The following is a 19,953-nucleotide window of genomic DNA, read 5'->3' as shown; positions in this document are numbered from 1 at the left end:
CAGCGACCTCTGAGGACTCAGAGGAATGACCTACACCTAAAGGACCAAGAACCTCCTGAGGACAGCGGCTTTGTCCAGAAACAGCAACAAAATTGCAACCAAGAAGCAACTTTATAGAGATAACTTCCCGCCAGAAACGCGAGTCTTCACACACTGCACCCAACACCCCCGGCTCGAGTTTGGAGAAACCAACACTGCAGAGAGGACTCCCAGGCAACTCCAATGCCTGGCGCCTAGAGGAACGAACTACTGGTGCAGGAGTGACCAGCAGGCAGCCCTCATGCTAGCTCAGTTGGTGGCTGACTCTTGTAAATGCTCTACCTTCCCATATCCCTGGTTCCTTGACAGATATTTCTCAAGTTGCTTTCTTAGAACGGCGGCAGAAAAGCTCCCACCCACTGTAAGTAAGCCATTTCTTGCAGTGTGCACCTTGTAAGAGCAGCACCTTACATATGGTAGCTTTTGTGGGACAGCCTTGTACTTCCATTCCGAACCATGATGTTACAACCATGTTTTTATGAGGATTTAACATTTTTGTTAACTTATTTTAGAACCTCTTCACTTAGGGCTAAATACTGAATTGTAATACATTTCGTAACATTTCTTGAATTAGGGATCCTCTTCCTTCTCTATTGCCAGAAGAATCTCAATGCTTAAATGCAGCTGTCTGAATGACTACATGGATGACCAATTTGGTGGCCCTGTCTTGATACTGAGCTACCTGTTCCACATCTCAGTTCAATATGTACATTTGTTACCATTTCTACCTGATAATGCTGCAGTATCATCCTCATCGGAATCTGGGTAAAAGGGATATGAAGGCTAATACAGAGCATTGTCTAACAGTGGTTTATTTACTTGGGTCATTGTGTTTGTTTCCTTAGATGATTTATGCTCTTAGCTTATATGAAACTGCACCCCCAAAAAATTATTTTCATCATGTTTTGTGGTTGATTTGGGAGAACAGAGTTTGTTGCCCTTCTATTTCCTATACCAGGATCAATACAGAACAGCTCCACTATGACCTCCAAAGCTGTGAAGAAAATAGGACTAGTTTAGTTAAACCAAAACCAGGCCCTCTCAGTGCATGCCAATAGCCTATACAATTCTGGTTATTAAGTTCACTGCACATTTTATGATCTTGTTCTACACATTTTATGGTCTTGTTATATATTTTAATGTGGTAACAAGTAATTATCTTATAAACAAACTTTGATCTGTCTTGAAATAGTTCTGTACATTAACTAAGTAGGTCACTAAAGGCTGATGAGCCAGTAACTAATCAAGAAAAACGTTACCTCTGGGAATTTGTCGCGAATTTCCCGGACTCGCTCGCCTTTCTGTCCAATGATAGTTCGATGGTATTTCTGCTCGATTATCAAATCTTTGGTACGTTCATTCTCCTGGAAATCAAAGTGTTGGAACAGTTATTCAAGGCTCAAATGCATGGGATCAAGTAAAGTAGTACTGCCATCCATGTTGAATTGCAAGGTACTTCAAAGATGCAAACCTTTACATATTCTACAATCCTATTTATCAAGCATTAAACACTGAAACAATGTCCTTTTTGCAATTCCAGCCTCTCATTGTAAGAGACAAAATGGTTTAAAATTCATGGATTAACATAATCAAGCTCTATTTCACTTACCATGCGTGAAGCAAGTTCCAGCAGCTCTGCCTTAGCATGCTGAACCCCTTGGGGGTCCCCCTCAATACGGACCAGGTTGCTTTTTTCAGTGTCCGGAGGGATTCTGACAGATACCTTGTACTGGTCCTTGATTCTGTTAACTGAAAAGAATATTTTTAATTGTGGTAAAAACATAGCCCAACAGTGCCACAGACCTAGTAATACATCACATTAAGCCTACTTCTGAAGAATGTTGAGATTACAATGTCACAAATTAAGGAACAAGAGTCTTAAAACATTAACAGTAAGCATGGTATCTTCTATTTGTATACTGTTAAAAAAAAAAAAAAAACTAATTACCAAGTGGAGCTTTTTGGGAGGAAAAGAATTTTCCAATTATCTAAGTTCAACATCACTGCATCATTGGAACACAGTAAATATGTATGGTTAAGTGCAGGACTCCAGAATACCTGGCTACCTAAAGAAGCATTTCTTTTTTTCATGAAATTAAACATAAATCAATAACATTATCAAAACAGAGAAACTTATCTTAGACTAATTCTAGCAAGTAGTCACTAAGTAGGCAGGGATGCAATACAACGTACTAGGGAGAAAAACTGTACTGCTATTAGCAGCTGAACAGCTTTTCAGCCTCAAAATGGAGGCGCAGAGACTGGGACAACTTATTTGGATAGTTCTGCCTTACATGTTTGCTTTGGAAGATCTTAGCGTCCATTGCAAAACATTTCACCCAAGAAAGGAGGTAGTTTGTTTTGGAATTCAAAGAAGATAGTGATGATGGAGAACCAAACTTCGAGTTAACGGTCTTTATTTTCTCCATCACAGCATCTATGGAACAACTAAGCACAACTAAGCACAGAATGGAACAGAAAACACTGTTATAGCAGTAGAAAAAGTAATTGTTGATGAAAACAGAGGAACAGCCAAATAACCAAATGGGTTACACTGAGCTGTACGACAAATTTAGATATTGGTCTTGGTGAAGGAACCCAAATAATGGATTTCAAAAATGGTGTGTATTCAGCTGATTTGTCCTAGAAATTAATAAATGAAAATGTTTCTTAAAAAAAATATTTACTCTGTGAGGCCTTTTCTCTGCTTACCAAGGTAGTTACACGCAAAAGGACAGTAACAAAATGGTTTCTTACCTGTAGGAGTAGTTTTGAGGCTTGAAGAATGTTCAGAATTCACATGCTGTGCATTATTCCCCCCTCTACTGTTTGTACCCAAATTCTTTATATAGTAGTAGTCCTTCCCCTGTTATTTTTGGAGGTTCGTGGGGTCAACAGTCCCACCATTTGGTGCCTAATCCAGCCCTTCCTGACACTTTCTCCCCCCCCCCCCCCCCCCCCCCACCGACCACTGCCTTAATCCCTTTTTTTTTTGCTCACGGCCTGGAGAGGTGGACAGGTTGCATGTGAATCCTAAACATTCTAAAATCTGCAAAACAACTCCCACAGGCAATAAACCTTTTCGTTTTGCAGCATGAATCTTTTCTGGATTCATATGCTGTGCACTGATTTTGTGGAAGTTTTTTAAACTTGCAGTGGTTGGGCTGAAGTTAAAGCTTGAAAATAAATGTGAGTACCCTTTGTCCCACTTGAGCTTCTTTGTTCATTTGACTATCGATGCAATAGTGTTTTGGAAAAACGTGCACTGACAACTAAGAAGCAGCTCTGCAAAGGTCCTGTAGTGGTATATTTGCTTGCAAAGCTATTGTTGCTCCATTTTTCAAGTTGAGTGGCATGGTTTTGTCTGGAGATTTACTCCTGCAGCTTAACATCTGAATGGCCTGTGAAAGCCACCTATCAATAGTACTCTTTGTAAATTGTTTTCCTCTGCTGCGGTCAGCAAAAGAAACCGAATTGGTTTTCCTTCGCAGATTAGTCCAGTTTTTCCATATAATACATTACTGTTCTTCTGACGTCTAAAGTGTGCAGCGCTCTCTCTGCTGGAATTTTTCATTTTGAAGGAAGCGTGGCATCTAAATTGCTTTATGTGGAGAAAAAATACCTTTAGAAAAAATACCTTTAGCAAAAAAATACGGGTCTGTCCTCATGTCTATTCTGTCTTTGTGTATTTACATGTATGGTTCTTGTATTGTCAGTGCTTGTAGTTCACTTACTCTACACGCAGAGAAGTCAGTGCTACCAGAACAGCTGTTTGTAAAGTCACCATTTCAAGGATGCATTGCAAAGAGGTTAGAAAGGTTTCCTCAGTTGCGTTAACACTAAATCTTTCCAACATGTTTGATACCAAACATGCCCAGGTTTGGAGTTACCATTATGTAGCTGGACATAGGTAGTGACCCATGTCCAGTACATGCGTAAAATGGCGTCCCCTCACTCACAAAGTCCAGGAAAATTGAACTGAGTTCGTGGAACCACCTCTGCAAGGGCAGGGGTACCCTCACACATGTTCTTGCACCCTTCCCTTTGGGCTAGGAGGGCCTGCCATAGGGGTGTCAGTGACTTGATGCAAGCACCCTTTCACGCAGGCTACAATGGCAGGCCTGCAGAACACTTTGCATGGGTTCCCTATGGGTGGCATACTACATGCTGCAGCCCATAGGGATTCTCTGGTGCCTTAATTCCCTGCGTACCTATGTACCATATACTATGGACTTACATGGGGGTACCAGTATGCCAAATGTGGGGTGAAAAAGGTTCCAGCAACTAACTTCAAAAGGAGAATGCATAATCACTGGGGACCTGGTTGCAGGATCTCAGTGAACAAAGTCACACACACTAACAGGCCATAAAGTGGGGGTAACCATGGTAGAAAGAGGCTACTTTCCCATATCAAGCTAAAAAGAGGCCACACTCCTACAGTAAATTAGTGTCTAGGTTTGGTGACTGGGTTAGGTGGTGAAAGGATGCATATGCCATTTCGCACAGGATTCAATGGCAGACCTGCAGACAGTTTGCATGGGCTCCCATGGGTGGCACAATACATGCTGCAGCCTATGGGGGACCCTGGTGTACCAATGCCCTGGGTACCTAGGTACCATATACTAGGGACTTGCATAGGGGCACCAGTATGCCAATTTTGCGTATAAACAAAGTTATTAGCAACCAAATTTTGAGGCGAGAGCACAGTTACTGGGGTCCGGATTAGCAGGATCGCAGTGAACTAGAGTTTGAGCACACCAACATCAGCCAAAAAGGGGGGGTAACTATGCTAGAAAGATGGCACTTCCCAACACAGATGTCAAAGTTGGCATCTGACACCCAAAGGAATCCTATGGAGACTGGGGGCACTTAAAAAGACCTCGAGGGACCTGCACCCTGCCCTCTGGGCTAGGAGGACCTGCCATATGGGGTGACTTAGTGACCTGGTGCAGTGACCTGTGGTGAAAGGGTGCATGCACCTTTTCATGCATGCTGCAATGGCAAGCGTGCAGGCACATTCATCATGGGCTGCCATGGGTGGCAATACATGCTGCAGCTCATAAACACCTGGGGCCCCAATGACCTGGGTTCCTAAGTACCATATACTAGGGCATTATAAGGGGGGGGGGGGGGGTATGCTAATTGTGGAGTGCACAAAAGTCCTAGACAACCAACTTTATAGGAGTGAGTACAATCACTGGGGTCCTGGTTAACAGGATCCCAGTGAAAATAGTCTAAAAACACTGATAAACAGTCAAAAAGTGTGGGTAACCATGCAAAAAAAGTGTGACTTTCCTACAGGCACCTCTAAGGTGCCCTCTGGGTGCATGTATTGGTAAATCCAACACTGGCAGTGTGGGTTCACCAATACGAGATGTTTGATACCAAACGTCCCTATCTTCAGTGAAGCCATCATGGAGCTGGGGAAATCGTAGTGACCTAGTAGGGGCATATCTGCTTGTGCAGATATGACCTCAAGTGTAAACTGATGCACTCTGCCATAGGGCTGTAAGGCCTGCGAGAGGGATGGCTTACACACGTTACATGCAGTGTTAGGACACACGACACAGGTTGTGTGCCATGTCTTTCTCACTTTTGTCAGCACAAAGACAGGCAGCATGCCATGTGCTTGGTGAGGGGTCCTTTAGGGTGGCACAATTCATGCTGCAGACCTTAGGAAACCCTCTTTTGAACCCCCATGTCCGAGGTACCATGGGTAACATTTACTAGGGACTTATAGGAGGGTGCTAAAGGTTTTGCCAATTGGTTAAACTACTGTGAAATTTTAGGGGAATAAATATGGCACTGGGGACCTGGTTTGCAGGAACCTAATGCACTCAGTCGAAATCACATCAGATACCAGGCAAAAAGTCGGGGTAACCATGTCAAAGTGGGGCACTTTCTTACACCGGCCTTTGTTTGCACCTACATAACTAACAGAGCTGCTCATCCACCTGGAACTCTTTGGTACTATCAAGGTAGAACACAGTGGAGCCTCTCCTCTTCCTTAGAAGGATGTGGCGGTGGCATAAAAAGTAGGATAGATGATGGATTGGCTTACATGAAAGAGCATAACCACTTCTAGAGAAAAAGGAGGCCAGTGTGCAAAGCACCACTTTGTCAGGATCGATGGTAAGGTAGGGCCGCTTAGATCTGCGGGCAGATGTAATGGAACATTGAAGGATGTTTTCAAAGTCAGAAGCCTGAGAGGACAACTGTAGAGAGGCTCGAAAGGAGCACATATCAGGAATGTCAGAACCAAATTCAAGTCTCATTGGGGCATAATGAATGGGGATAGTGGAAACATGAGTAAGGCCTTTAAGGAACCTACTTAAAATAGGGGATTTAAACAAAGGTTGATAAGGCAACCTAAAAAAGAAAAGCAGAGATTGCAGACAAGTAACCTTTGAGAGTGCCCAGTGCACAGCCCTGCTGGGCCAAAGAAAGTATAAACAAGAGAACCTCAGAAAGAGGGGGCAGAAAGGGGTTTTAACTTCTCTGTGCACCTTTCCAACTGCAGGCATGCACTGTTTTGGTGGAGGGACACCTGGCTGCCAAGATTACCTTACAGACTTCGGGCGGAAGGTCAAAAGCTGTCAACTGCTGCCACTCGATCTCCATGCAAGAAGGCAGAAACTGGACAGGTTTGGGCAGAGAACCCTGCTCTGCTGCTGAAACGGAAAAACCTCCCAAAGGGGGGGGGTTTGATCAGAGCACTGATGGCCATGCTCAACAACTCAGGATACCAGACTGCCCAGTATGGAGTCACGATGATTACCTGGGGCCGTTCGGTCTTGATCTTCATGACAACTGAGCAGATGTGGTATGGTCATAAAGGAGGCCTGAGCTACACTCAAGACAAAAAGTGTTGCCAAGTAAGTTGCCGCCTTGGAAGCTGCAATGCGCAAAACTGCTGACATTAAACATTCCATGCAGTGGCCAACAGATCTAACCAAGGCACTCCCCACTGCTGAAAGAGACCTTTTGCCATCTACGGATGGAGATGCCATTTGTGATCGACTAATTATTGTCGGCTGAGTATGTCTGCTCGGACATTGAGAGCACACCAGATGTTGAACCATCAGATATGCCCTGCTGTACCAGCCATGTCCTGAAGTGCACAGCTTCTTGAAAAAGGATCCACAACCCCACTCTGCCTTGCCTACTGCAGTACCACAAGGTGGTAGTGTTGTCAGTGAACACATGTACTGCCTTTTCCTTTGAAAGAGAAGAAATGCTTTCAACGTTAATCTGATCACCCAGGGCTCCAACAGATTGATGTGGAGTCCAGACTCCGCCAGAGAAAGGATGCCTCTCATCTCTGCCTCTCCCAGATGGCTGTCCCTTCCCAGGAGTAATGCATCTGTCACTACTGTCAGATCCAGTTGGGGAAGGGAGCAGGATCTAGCTCTGACCCAATCACGGTTTGTTAGACACCACTGAAGATCTTGTGCAGTTCCCTCCAAGATCTGAACCATGTCAGAGATTCCCCTGATGCTGAGCCCACTGAAACTTTAGATACCACTGCAGATTCTGCATATGCCACTTGCCACCTCTCACCAGCAGAATGCAGGAGGCAACGAGGCTCAGCAGTTTGTCATTCTCACTGAAATACAGGATAGAGGCTAAAACATCTGTATCATAGCCTGAATATCCAAGACTCGCTGCTCAGGAGGATAATCACAAAAATGTACTATCTGTAGAACAGCTCCAATTAAAGGGAGCATCTGAGAGGGAGTCAGGTGTGGCACGTTTATAGTGAACCCCAGCGAATGCAGGAGGACCGCCGTAGTCTGCATGGGAAAGACGACAGCATCGGGCAAGCCCACTTTCAAAAGCCAGTTGTCGACATTGGGGGGAAGACTGGAACCCCAGATCTGCGCAGATGAGCTGCAACCACTGCAATCACCTTGGTGAACACCCAATCGGCGCAGGTAAGGCCAAATGGAAGCATGGTGAACTGAAAGCACTCACGGCGAACCACGAACCCCAAGTAAAGCCTGTGGACAGGCAGGATGTGAATGTGAAAGTAAGCATCCTACAAGTCCAGTGCTACAATCCAGTTTCCTCAGTCCAGGGCAGATTGAACCTGAGCCAGAGTGAGCATTTTAATCTTCTTGAGGGACCATAGGTCTAGGACAGGTCACAGGCCCTTGTCCTTTTTCGGCACCATGTAGGAAGTTGGCTCTCTATACAGTGCACTAAAATGAAGTACACTCTGCAGACAGTCAAGTAGATCCCCAATTGGTATTGCAGAGGCAAAAGTAGATGGGACTAATGCTCGATTAGTGTTAGTGGGCAATCAGTTTGGCTTATCAGAGGGTAGTCCTAAGCATTTGTTGTACTCCGAGGCAATAAATGAGACTCAAATTATTAGACCAATTTAGAAAAATTTCATATAGGTCTCAAATCCAAGAAATAAAAAATCAGATAAGCAGTCTTTCAAGCATAAATACTTTGAAATTTCAACAAAAAAAAAAAAGACAGTGGAATTTTCAAAGTTCTCTCAATGGTATCCTATGGAAGAAAAACAATGATCACCATACACAGGGTTAACAACTTCCAAAGCCAATCTCAGGGAGTTAAGGTAAGTACTGGGCATTGACACCAACAAGTCACACCAGGCGGCACTGGAGCAGCTCGGTGCAAAGGTACAGTAAGGCATTGGGTGCACAATGGTTTCCTAAGGAAGATAGACCCTGTGTGAGAGAATGTTGCACCCAGCACTGCCATAGCAGGTTGAGTGTCTTGGTGCAAACCTAATATACAAACTCAACATGGCATACTCTGTGTGCCCTGTCCACCCTACACTGCATATGTTATGGGTAAGTCGCCCCTCTAGCAGGCCTTCCAGCTGTAAGGTAGGGTGCACCATACTATATGTGAGGACATAATTTCATGAGCAATATGCCCCCACTCTGTCCTTGCCAAAACTGGAACATAGCGGGTGAAAATAACAGCCATTTTAATGTATGCTGGTGTAGGAAGTTGGCTCTGTATATACTATCTCAAAGTGCACAGAGTCCATGGGTTCCCCTTAGAGGTTGATAGCGGCAAAATTAGATAATACAAATGTTCTATTTTGTGGTATTATGGTCAAACAGTAGGCTTATCAGAGGGCAGTGTTAAGCATTTACAGGCAATAAATGAGAAAACACACTCCGACAACTCCAGGCCAATAGGTTTTTATATAGAAAAATATTATTTCTCAATTTATTTTAGAACCACAAGATTCAGAATTTAGTACATAAATTGTATGGTGCTTGGCATAAGTAAGTATGGAACTTTGAATTAAAAACAGTAATGTACACAGTATTGGCAAAAATGGCAATAAGCTGTTTTAAAAGTGGACAGTGCAAAAATCAACAGTTCCTGGGGAAGATAAGTATTCGTTAGTTTCTCAGGTAAGTAAAGAACTTACAAGTTCAGTCTCCTGGGCATAGGCAGCCCACCGTTGAGGGTACATGTCAACACCAAGCACCAGCAACACAGGGCCGGTCAGGTGCAGAGGTCAAAGTAGGGCCCAAATAGCATAGGACCCTATGGAGAACAGGGGTGCTCCTTACTCTGGGAACAGATGGGGGGGGGGGGGGGGGGGGGGGGAGTTTGGGGTGAGGTTTGTAGAGCACCGGGGGTCCAAACAGGCACACAAAATACACCCTCAGCAGCACAGGGGGTGCCAGGTGCAGTGTGTGAACAAGGCATTGGGTTTTGTGTTGAAGTCAATAAAGAGACCGGGGTTCACCCTGGCGATGCAGGCAGGGCACACGGGGGCTTCTTGGGGCAAACACCTACTGGGCTAGGATGAGGACCGCCTGCTGGTCACTTCTGTACTGGTAGTTGGTTCCGCTCGGTCCTGGGGGCTGCAGGTGCAGTGTGTCTTCCAGGCATTGGGTTCCTTTGTTACTGGGCAGTCGCGGTCAGGGGGAGCCTCTGGATCCTCTCTGCAGGTGTCGCTGTGGGGATGCAGGGAGGTTGGCTCAGGGTGTCCATGTCATTGGAGTCACCTGGGGGTCCGCTCTGCGGTGGTGGTTCTTCTGGACACAAGTCGGGAGCGTCTGGTTCAGAGTGTGAGAACTCGTGCTTCCGGAGTGAGGCTGGAGTCTCTTTAAAGATGGTTTGTTTGTTGTAGTTTTGGACACAGCCGCTGTCCTCTGGAGTTTCATGGTCCTTTGGTTGCAGGGCAGTCCTCAGAGGTGGCTGGTCCGACTGGATGAGTTGCTATGCAGGTTCTCGGAGTCTCGAGACAGGCAGATAGGGCTGGGGCCAAGTCAGTTGTCATCTCCATCATCGCTGCGGGGATTTCAGGTCAGCATTCCTTTCTTCAGATCAGAGGAATCTGTTTTCATGGGGTGTGTTTAGGTCTGGGGGCAGTAGACAATGGCTACAGTCCTGGAGGGTGGCTACACTGTCTTTGTGCCTCCTCCCTGTGGGGAAGGGGGGGGCACATCCCTAATCCTATTTGGGGGAGGGGGGGGGGGGAGGAATTCTCCTAAACAAGATGGAGGATTTCCTAAGGCAGGGGTCACCTCAGCTCAGGACACCCTAGGGGCCGTCCTGACTGGAGGGTGACCTCTCCTTTTTCTCATCATTTCCAGACATGCCGCCAAACGTGAGAGCTGTGTTTGGGGGCGGGCACCTCCACTAGATGGAGTGCCCTGGGGCGCTGTAACACCAGACTAGAGCCTTTGAGGCTCACCGCCAGGTGTTACAGTTCCTGCAGGGGGAGGTGTGAAGCACCTCCACCTAGTGCAGACTTTGTTCCTGGCCACAGAGTGACAAAGGCACTCTCTCCCCATGTGGCCAGAAACCCATCTGGATTTGGAAGGCTGCCAGAAACTGGTCAGCCTAACACTAGTAGTTGGACTGGTATACAGGGGGCATCTCTAAGATGCCCTCTGTGTGCATTTCTCGAATCCCACACTGGCATCACTGTGGATTTATTGTGCTGAGAAGTTGGATACCAAACTTCCCAGACTTCAGTGTAGCCATTATGGATATGTGGAGTTCGTGTTTGACTAACTCCCAGACCATATACTCAGTATGGCCACCATGCACTTACAATGTCTAAGATTTTGCTTAGGCACTGTAGGGACATAGTGCACATGCACATATGAGTTCACCTGTGGTATAGTGCACCCTGCCTTAAGGCTGTAGGGCCTGCTAGAGGGTTGACATACCTATGCTACAGGCAGCGGGTTGTGGGCATGGCATTGAGGGGAGTGCAATGTCAACTGTCTTTTCTTCCCACCAGCACACACAAGCTGTGAGGCAGTGTGCATGTGCTGAGTGAGGGGTCCCCAGGGTGGCATAATACATGCGGCAGCCCTTAGAGAACTTCCCCCGGCTACAGGCCCCTTGGTACCAGGTGTACAGTTTACAAGGGACATATCTGTGGGCCAGGGCTGTGCCAATTGTTGACACAAAGGTACAGTTTAGGGAAAGAACACTGGTGCTCGGGCCTGGTTAGCAGGGTCCCAGCACACTTTCAATCATAACTAGCATCAACAAAAGGCAAAAAGTTAGGTGGTAACCATGCCATCAGAGGCATTTTCCTACAGCTGGACACTGCTCAATAAGAGTTTCCCAGCTACATAATGGCTACTCTGAAACCTGGGTTGTTTGGTATCAAACAATTTAGAATGGTACATCCAAACTGGTACCAGTATTGGATTTATTATACAATGTACCCAGGGGGTCATCTTAAAGGTGCCCCCTGCAAAACCTCACTATCCTGGTACGGTTGCTGACTGGTTCCAGCAAGCCTGCCACATTCAGACAGCCAATATACAAGCCTGGTGGAGAGCCTGGTCTCTCCGGTTTGTAAAACAATGCCCTTCCTGCATGGAGGAGCTAACACCACCTCCCTCAGGAATGTGCACTGCCCTGGCAGTGAGCATCAAAGGGCTACTGCACTTGAAACTATCCTCCAGCCCTGCCTCTAGCAGCAGATGGCCTGCTCCTTTGCAAACCCCCACTTTTGGAGGGAGCAAAGGTGGTAAACCACACAGAGTAGGAGGGGCGGCCTTCACTGAACATGCAGGCGAAGTGGACCCTCCATTTCAGTTTCCTCCATCTTGGAATGGAGGAAAATAGCTAATCAGGTTTAAGGAAGTGACCCTTCCAACAGGAAGGGGTCACTGTAGTTGGTTTAGCCACCCAAGGGTAAGTGCCGCATTGGACATTACCAGGTTCCCCCTAAAAACACCAACAAAATTCAGTGTTTAGTGGGCTCCCGTAGACCAAGAAATTGGATTTGAAAAGACAAAAAAGACCAGCACCAAAGAAGATCTAAAGCAAGAGAACTGTGGACCTGCTGCACAAGAAAATGTATCAAACCCTGCCTGCTGCACCCAGGACCCGAAAATCGCCACTGCGTAGGGGCTGGACACTGGGCCGACGACAAGAAACCCAGGGGACCTCCAGGCTTCAAGAATCACTCTAGATCTCCCTTCTGAGTAGAGCCACCACTCAAACAAGCAAGAACCAACAAACCAGTGAGGGTCACTTCACTGATCGGCCAATATCTCTGCAACCGTAAGTCACAGCCGGACCTGACACCGACTGCCCGGATGTGACCAACAAGTGTGCCAAGTTTGGTGGCACTGCACCCTCCAGGGGCAGAGTTACGCCACTACCCTGGGTACTGGTCAGCTGACTGACAACCAGAAAGCCAACTTCCTCCAAGCTGAAAAAGGATCAGGAGGAAGCCCCAGTCAAGGGACTTCAGGAATACCCCGGACCTCCAACCAGAGTGCCCCCAATGTCCTGTAAGCAGCCCTCAAAGAAACACCGCCAGCTCTAAAGGACCGTTGCACCAGCTCCTGGATCTCCAACTCACCCTGCACCTGGCAATCCGGAGTCTTGCATCGCAGGATCTGCTGTGATCCTCCAGGTCCCCAACCCCTTGTGACCTTAACAGCCTAAGGGGACCCCCCCAGGCACCATCCTTAAATCTGCAAACCAGCTCTGTTTCCAAGTGGCACCTCCAGGATACCCTGTGCCAAAAGACTCCTACGCTGCTCCTGCCGGAACCAGGAGCCGCCAAGGCTCTCCAGCTTGCACAAGGTGCCACCGACTGCTGGGACCATCCTGCAAATTAAAGACTGGTAACTCAACTGTACTATTTTTTATGCATTTTTTAAGGTGACTGAGCATTGATTCCAATGGTGCGTAATTACGCACAGAAAGACTAACTTTGCCAAAACGTTGAAATTCTGTAACTCGCAAAGTACTTAAGGTATTCTAAAGATCTTAGTCTAAAAGTTTATATAAAAGCCTGAAGTATTTTTTATAAAATCTGGTCTCTGGTTATTCATTGAGTGTGTGGTGCATGATTGGATGTGTGAGTAAAGCAAATACTTAGCACATCTCCTGGACTAGCCTAACTGCTCGACCAGCTACCTTAAAAATTGGAGCATTAGGTCTAATTTTTAGCTCTGGAAACGGACGTGCGGTTGCCTGCACCCCTTTATAGTGTGCTTAGTTGTGCACACTACATAGAGGGCCAGCCTCTGACACACCGTGACAAACAGGCTGCAGGCTCTAGCCAGAACACCAGTAAGACGGTTAAGTAGTAGACTTGGGGTGAGTGGGGACGTAGGTGCACCTTCGGTTCTCTCACGTGCCCAGTGGCAACTGATGCAGGGGTGTTTTTTGGTGTTGGGTTTTCTTGTCTCGGAGCACTTGCAGTCAGGGGGTCCAGTGAATTGAGATTGCAGGGGTGGACACGGGGTGGACACAGGGTGGACTGCTCTCATATGCCAAGGGACATTGTTGGAACAAATGACCCACACCTCAGATAGTATCAGGGGCTATGGGGCAGCTGTTGTAGGTGTTCAGTTCTCTCACCACCAGCTTGGGGAGAGGCAGCGTGCATGCAGGGGCTGCAGGCAACTTGCATGAGTACAGGAGGGGTGACACTCTGGTGGACTCTGGCTCAGGACAGCTGGAGAGCCCTGCTGGCTCTGTTGGTGGGCTTCTCAATGGGTAGGGGTCATCTGGTGCAGAGGTCACTTCAGCTGTTGGGTTTCCAGGCTGCAGAGTACTCAGATACTTTGTTGCTGAGCAGGTCTGCTGCTCACAGGAGTGAGTCTTTATAAGGCAGGCAGGCTTCCTGGGAAGTGGGCATAACCCTACCCTAGTGGCCTAATTCCTTATAAACAAGAAGGAGGAATTTAAAAAGAAGTGTCAACTTCAAATCATTCACCTTATGGGTTGTACTGGCATGAAGTGGGCACACCTAATCTGCATAATTTTACCGCCTCTTCTGCTGCCAAAAGTGGGGTCAGGACAGGGGGTGGGGGTTGTTCATCTCTGCCATTTGGAGAGACCTGGGGATGTATTACAAAGGCCGCAAGGCCTCTAAAGTTCACCCGTGAGCAGCGCATCTTCAGTCACGCCCAGTCTCCATTGGTTAACACTGGAAACCCGATTCAGAGTTTGACCTCTGCACCTGGCCACCCCTGTGCCGCTGTGAGTGCACTCTTGGTACTGATTTGAACCTTGCCTGGTGTTCACCACAAACCCTGAAGACTGGATTTCTATGTTGTGCACTTACCTGCAAATCTGCATTCTTGTTTTCCTCCTACAGGTTAACATTGCTGAACTGAAAAAATTGCATTATGTTTATTTTTTAAACCGCAAAGTACCTATGCTTTTAAATCTACTTACCTGGTTACGAAGATCTTGGGTTTGAAACATATATAAAAAGAAAAAAGTTTGTTTTCCCCGCAGAGGGTGAGGTAGGAGTTGTGTATATAGTAATAGTGCCCATGCAATAGACTATGTATGTATGTACATAATGTGATTAAAAGTGTTATATTTACAAGTTTACAAACGTACAAGTTTAATTTCCTTCCACTTATAACGGCTACAGGCTTCCGGGGAGGTGGGAGGGCGCATGTGAATCTGCAGCGTCTCATGCCACGAACAGATGTACACTGGGTAAGTGACATTTTCCGTTCAATAACATGTGTAGCTGCAGATACACATGCTGTGCATAGACTAGTAAGCAGTTATCTCCCCAAAAAGCGGTGGTTTAGCCTGTATGAGTTGAAGTTGTTTGAAATAATGTTCGTAATACTGCCTGTCCTACTGTGGCTTGTTGTGTTAACACATCCACACAGTAATGTTTAGTGAATGTATGAGGCGTAGACCATGCGGCTGCCTTACATATTTCTGTCATTGGTATATTTCCTAGGAAGGCCATGTTGGCACCTTTCTTCCTAGTGGAGTGTGCCTTTGGTGTAATAGGCAGTTCTCTCTTTGCTTTAACATAACAGGTTTGAATACATTTAACTATCCATCTGACAATGCCTTGTTTGGATATTGGATTCCCTGCATGAGGTTTTTGGAAAGCTACAAACAACTGTTTTGCAAATTTGTTTGGTTCTATCAATGTAATACATTAATGCTCTTTTTATGTCTAATGTATGTAATGCTCTTTCAGCTAGTCTGGTTCTGGGAAGAACACTGGGAGTTCCACAGTTTGATTTAAGTGGAACGGTGATATAACTTTTGGTAAAAATGTGGGATTTGTGCATAGAACCACTTTGTTTGTGTATTTGTATAAAGGGTTCTTGTATGGTAAAGGCTTGTATTTCACTTACTCTTCTGAGAGATGTGATAGCTATTAAGAATGCTACTTTCCAGTTTAAGTATTGTATCTCACAAGAGTGCATGGGTTCAAATGGTGGACCCATGAGTCGTGTTAATACAATATTGAGGTTCCACGAAGGAACTGGTGGTGTTCATGGTGGAATAATCCTTTTTAGTCCCTCCATAAATGCTTTTATGACTGGGATTCTGAATAGTGAAATTAAATGTGTAATTTGCAGATAGGCAGAAATTGCTGTGAGATGTATTTTAATGGATAAAAAAAGCTAACTTAGACTTTTGTAAGTGTAGTAAGTAGCTTACAATGTTTTTCGTGGATGCGTGGAATGGTTGACTTTGATTATTATGACAGTAATAAACAAATCTTTTTCATTTATTTGCGTAGCAATGTCTTGTAGTAGGTTTTCTAGCCTGTTTGATGACCTCCATACATTCTTGTGTAAGGTCTAGATGTCCGAATTCTAAGACTTCAGGAGCCAGATTGCTAGATTGAACGATGCTGGATTCGGGTGTCTGATCTGTTTGTGTTGAGTTAACAGATCTGGTCTGTTTGGCAGTTTGATATGTGGCACTACTGACAGGTCTAGTAGTGTTGTGTACCAAGGTTGTTGTGCCCAAGTTGGTGCTATTAGTATTAGTTTGAGTTTGTTTTGACTCAATTTGTTTACGAGATACGGAAGGAGTGGGAGAGAGGAAAGCGTAAGCAAATATCCCTGACCAACTCATCCATAACGCATTGCCCTGAGACTGATCTTGTGGGTACCTGGATGTGAAGGTTTGGCATTTTGCGTTTTCTTTTGTTGCGAATAGGTCTATTTGCGGTGTTCCCCACTTTTGGAACTAAGCTTGCAGTATCTGGGGATGAATTTCCCATTCGTGGATCTGTTGGTGATCCCGAGAGAGATTGTCGGCTAACCGGTTTTGAATTCCTGGTATGAATTGCGCTATTAGGCGAATGTGGTTGTGAATCGCCCAATGCCATATTTTTAGAGCTAAGAGACACAATTGTGTCGAGTGTGTCCCTCCCTGTTTGTTCAGATAATACATTGTTGTCATGTTGTCTGTTTTGACAAGAATGTGTTTGTGAGTTATTAGTGGTTGAAATGCTTTCAATGCTAGAAATACTGCTAGTAGTTCTAAGTGATTTATATGAAGTTGTTTCTGTTGAGTGTCCCATTATCCCTGGATGCTGTGTTGGTTGAGGTGTGCTCCCCACCCTACCATGGAAGCATCTGTTGTGATCAGGTATTGAGGCACTGGGTCTTGGAAAGGCCGCCCTTGGTTTCAATTTATAGGATTCCACCATTGAAGCGAGGTGTATGTTTGGCAGTCTATCAACACTAGATCTTGAAGATGACCCTGTGCTTGTGACCATTGTGATGCTAGGCACTGTTGTAAGGGCTGCAAGTGTAATCTTGCGTTTGGGACAATGGCTATGCATGAGGACATCATGCCTAGTAGTTTCATCACTAATTTTACCTGGAACTTTAGGTTTGGGTGCATAGCCTGTATTACGTTTTGGAATGCCTGTACCCTTTGTGGACTTGGAGTGGCAATCCCTTTTTTTGTGTTGATTGTTGCTCCTAAGTACTGTTGTATTTGACACGGCTGTAGGTGTGATTATTGGTAGTGAGTGAGAACCCTAGCTTGTGAAGGGTTTCTATAACGTATGTGTTGAGAACACCATTCTTGCGTATTGGTTTTGATTAACCAATCGCCCAGATACGGGAACACATGTATTTGCTGTCTTCTGATATGGGCTGCCACTACGGCAAGGCATTTTGTAAAGACTCATGGCGCTGTTATCCCGAATAGCAACACTATGAACTGGTAATGTACCCCTTGGATTACAAACCTTAAGTTTTTTCTGTGGGAAGGATGTATGGGTATATGGAAATACGCATCCTTGAGGTCTAATGTTGTCATGTAGTCTTGTTGTTTGAGCAATGGGATTGCGTCCTGCAGTGTAACCATGTGAAAGTGATCTGATTTGATGTAGATATTTAATGTTCTGAGATCTAAAATAGGTCTTAGAGTTTTGTCTTTTTTGGGTATGAGAAAGTACAGGGAGTAAACACCCGTTCCTTTCTGATGATTGGGTACTAGTTCTATTGCATCTTTTTGTAACAACGCTTGGACCTCCAGCTGTAATAGATCCATGTGTTGTTTGGACATGTTGTGTGTTTTTGGTGGCACATTTGGTGGAAATTGTAGGAATTCTATGCAATAACCATGTTGGATAATGGCTAGAACCCACATGTCTGTTATTTCTTCCCAGTTTTGGTAAAAATCTGTTAGTTTCCTTTTCATTCGGATTGGAGGGAGAGTTCTGATTTTTCTGTCTCCTTTTGAATGTGGAGCCTTCTCTGTGTGTAATCTGGCTCTCCTGTTTCTAGCTCCTGCCCGAATTCGTGTCCTTGCATTTGTGAGGACAGGCCTTGTTCCTCAGTGTAGGAACTTTGTTTCGGCTCCGAAGCCGGATGTTTCGGTATCGAAACCTTTTCAACTGTCTTTTTCGGCGCCGAAGACACTTTTTTGGCTTTCGGTGTTCCAATATCTCAGTGCCGACTTATTTCGGTGCCGGTATCTCGATGTCGAGATTGCTCTGACCCGGTGTCGAGTCTGTTCTGTGCCGGTATCTCGACCTGAGTCGGATGACTTCGACACATGTGTGCCCTTTTTCGGTGTCGATGGACGGTCACCTAATTTTCGGGTTAAGCCATGGCCTGTCGGCGGTGGCGCACCCTGGGCTTTAATGTATTTTCCGTGAGTTTTGGCCAGGGGTGTTTTACTCACGGTTTTCGGCGTCTGTTGGGTTTCGGGCTCGTCAGAGTCAGCAATGGAGAAGGCTGCTTCTTTCTCCAAGCCTTGGTGTCCTGACTGAGCCGACGCCATTTGAAGTCTTTTTGCTCTCCGGTCCCTTAGCGTTTTCCTCGACCAAAACTCTCAACAGGCCTCGCAGGTATCCTCTGTGTTCGGGAGACAAACACAAATTACAGACCAAATGCTGATCTGTGTAAGGATATTTCTTGTGGCATTCGGGGCAGAAGCGGAATGGGGTCCGTTCCATTAGCCTTGAAGACGCACGTGGTTGAGCCGACCAGGCCCCGCCAGAGATCAAAATCCCGAAGGGCCACCGGAGCTCTTCCAAATTCGGTGTCGATCTGCGTTAACTAACCCGATACCGAACGCAAACAATACCGTCAAATTTTCCGAGATTTAACTGACTTTCCGAACCAAAACACGGAGCGGAGAGGAACACGTCCGAACCCGATGGCGGAAAGAAAATCTAAGATGGAGTCGACGCCCATGCGCAATGGAGCCGAAAGGGGAGGAGTCCCTCGATCTCGTGACTCGAAAAGACTGCTTCGAAGAAAAACAACTTGTAACACTCCGAGCCCAACACTAGATGGCGGGATGTGCACAGCATGTGTATCTGCAGCTACACATGTAGGGAGATATATATATGGAAAATGTCACTTACCCAGTGTACATCTGTTCGTGGCATTAGTCGCTGTGCAGATTCACATGCTGTTGGGCTCGGAGTGTTACAAGTTGTTTTTCTTCGAAGAAGTCTTTTCGAGTCACGAGACCGAGGGACTCCTCCCATTTCGACGCCATTGCGCATGGGCGTCGACTCCATCTTAGATTATTTTCCCCGCAGAGGGTGAGGTAGGAGTTGTGTATGCTAGTAATAGTGCCCATGCAATGGAGTGAATATGTATGTACATAATGAAGCTTAAAGTAATATATTTACAAATGTTCAAGATCTACTTCTAAACGGCTACAGGCGCATGTGAATCTGCAGCGACTAATGCCACGAACAGATGTACACTGGGTAAGTGACATTTTCCGTTCGATGGCATGTATAGCTGCAGATACACATGCTGTGCATAGACTAGTAAGCAGTTATCTCCCCAAAAGCGGTGGTTCAGCCTATAGGAGTTGAAGTTGTTTGAAATAATGTTCTTAGTACAGCTTGACCTACTGTGGCCTGTTGTGCAGTTAACACATCCACACAGTAGTGTTTGGTAAATGTATGAGGCATAGACCATGTTGCTGCCTTACATATTTCGTTCATTGGAATATTTCCTAGAAAGGCCATGGTAGCACCTTTCTTTCTGGTTGAGTGTGCCTTTGGTGTAATAGGCAGCTCTCTCTTTGCTTTAATATAGCAGGTTTGAATGCACTTAACTATCCATCTAGCAATGCCTTGTTTTAAAATTGGATTTCCTGTATGAGGTTTTTGAAAAGCAATAAATAGTTGTTTTGTTTTTCGAATTAGTTTTGTTCTGT

At 45.7% G+C, this 19,953-nt stretch overlaps 1 protein-coding gene across 2 annotated transcripts in view; it reads right to left on the bottom strand.

Moving 5' to 3' along the window:
• HDLBP (high density lipoprotein binding protein) overlaps positions 1 to 19,953 on the bottom strand; it is a 671,758-nt gene that overhangs the window by 336,912 nt on the left and 314,893 nt on the right. For both annotated transcript variants that reach the window (XM_069213644.1, XM_069213643.1), the window contains exons 12-13: positions 1,649 to 1,788; positions 1,299 to 1,403 (exon numbers count right to left, since the gene is read on the bottom strand). In XM_069213644.1, the coding sequence (XP_069069745.1) occupies positions 1,299 to 1,403; positions 1,649 to 1,788 (245 nt within the window). The remainder of the gene's footprint in view (positions 1 to 1,298; positions 1,404 to 1,648; positions 1,789 to 19,953) is intronic.

The sequence above is a fragment of the Pleurodeles waltl genome, chromosome 11 (assembly GCF_031143425.1).
Source record: "Pleurodeles waltl isolate 20211129_DDA chromosome 11, aPleWal1.hap1.20221129, whole genome shotgun sequence".
Classification (NCBI taxonomy): Eukaryota; Metazoa; Chordata; class Amphibia; order Caudata; family Salamandridae; genus Pleurodeles; species Pleurodeles waltl.
This window is presented reverse-complemented; position numbering and strand designations above follow the sequence as displayed.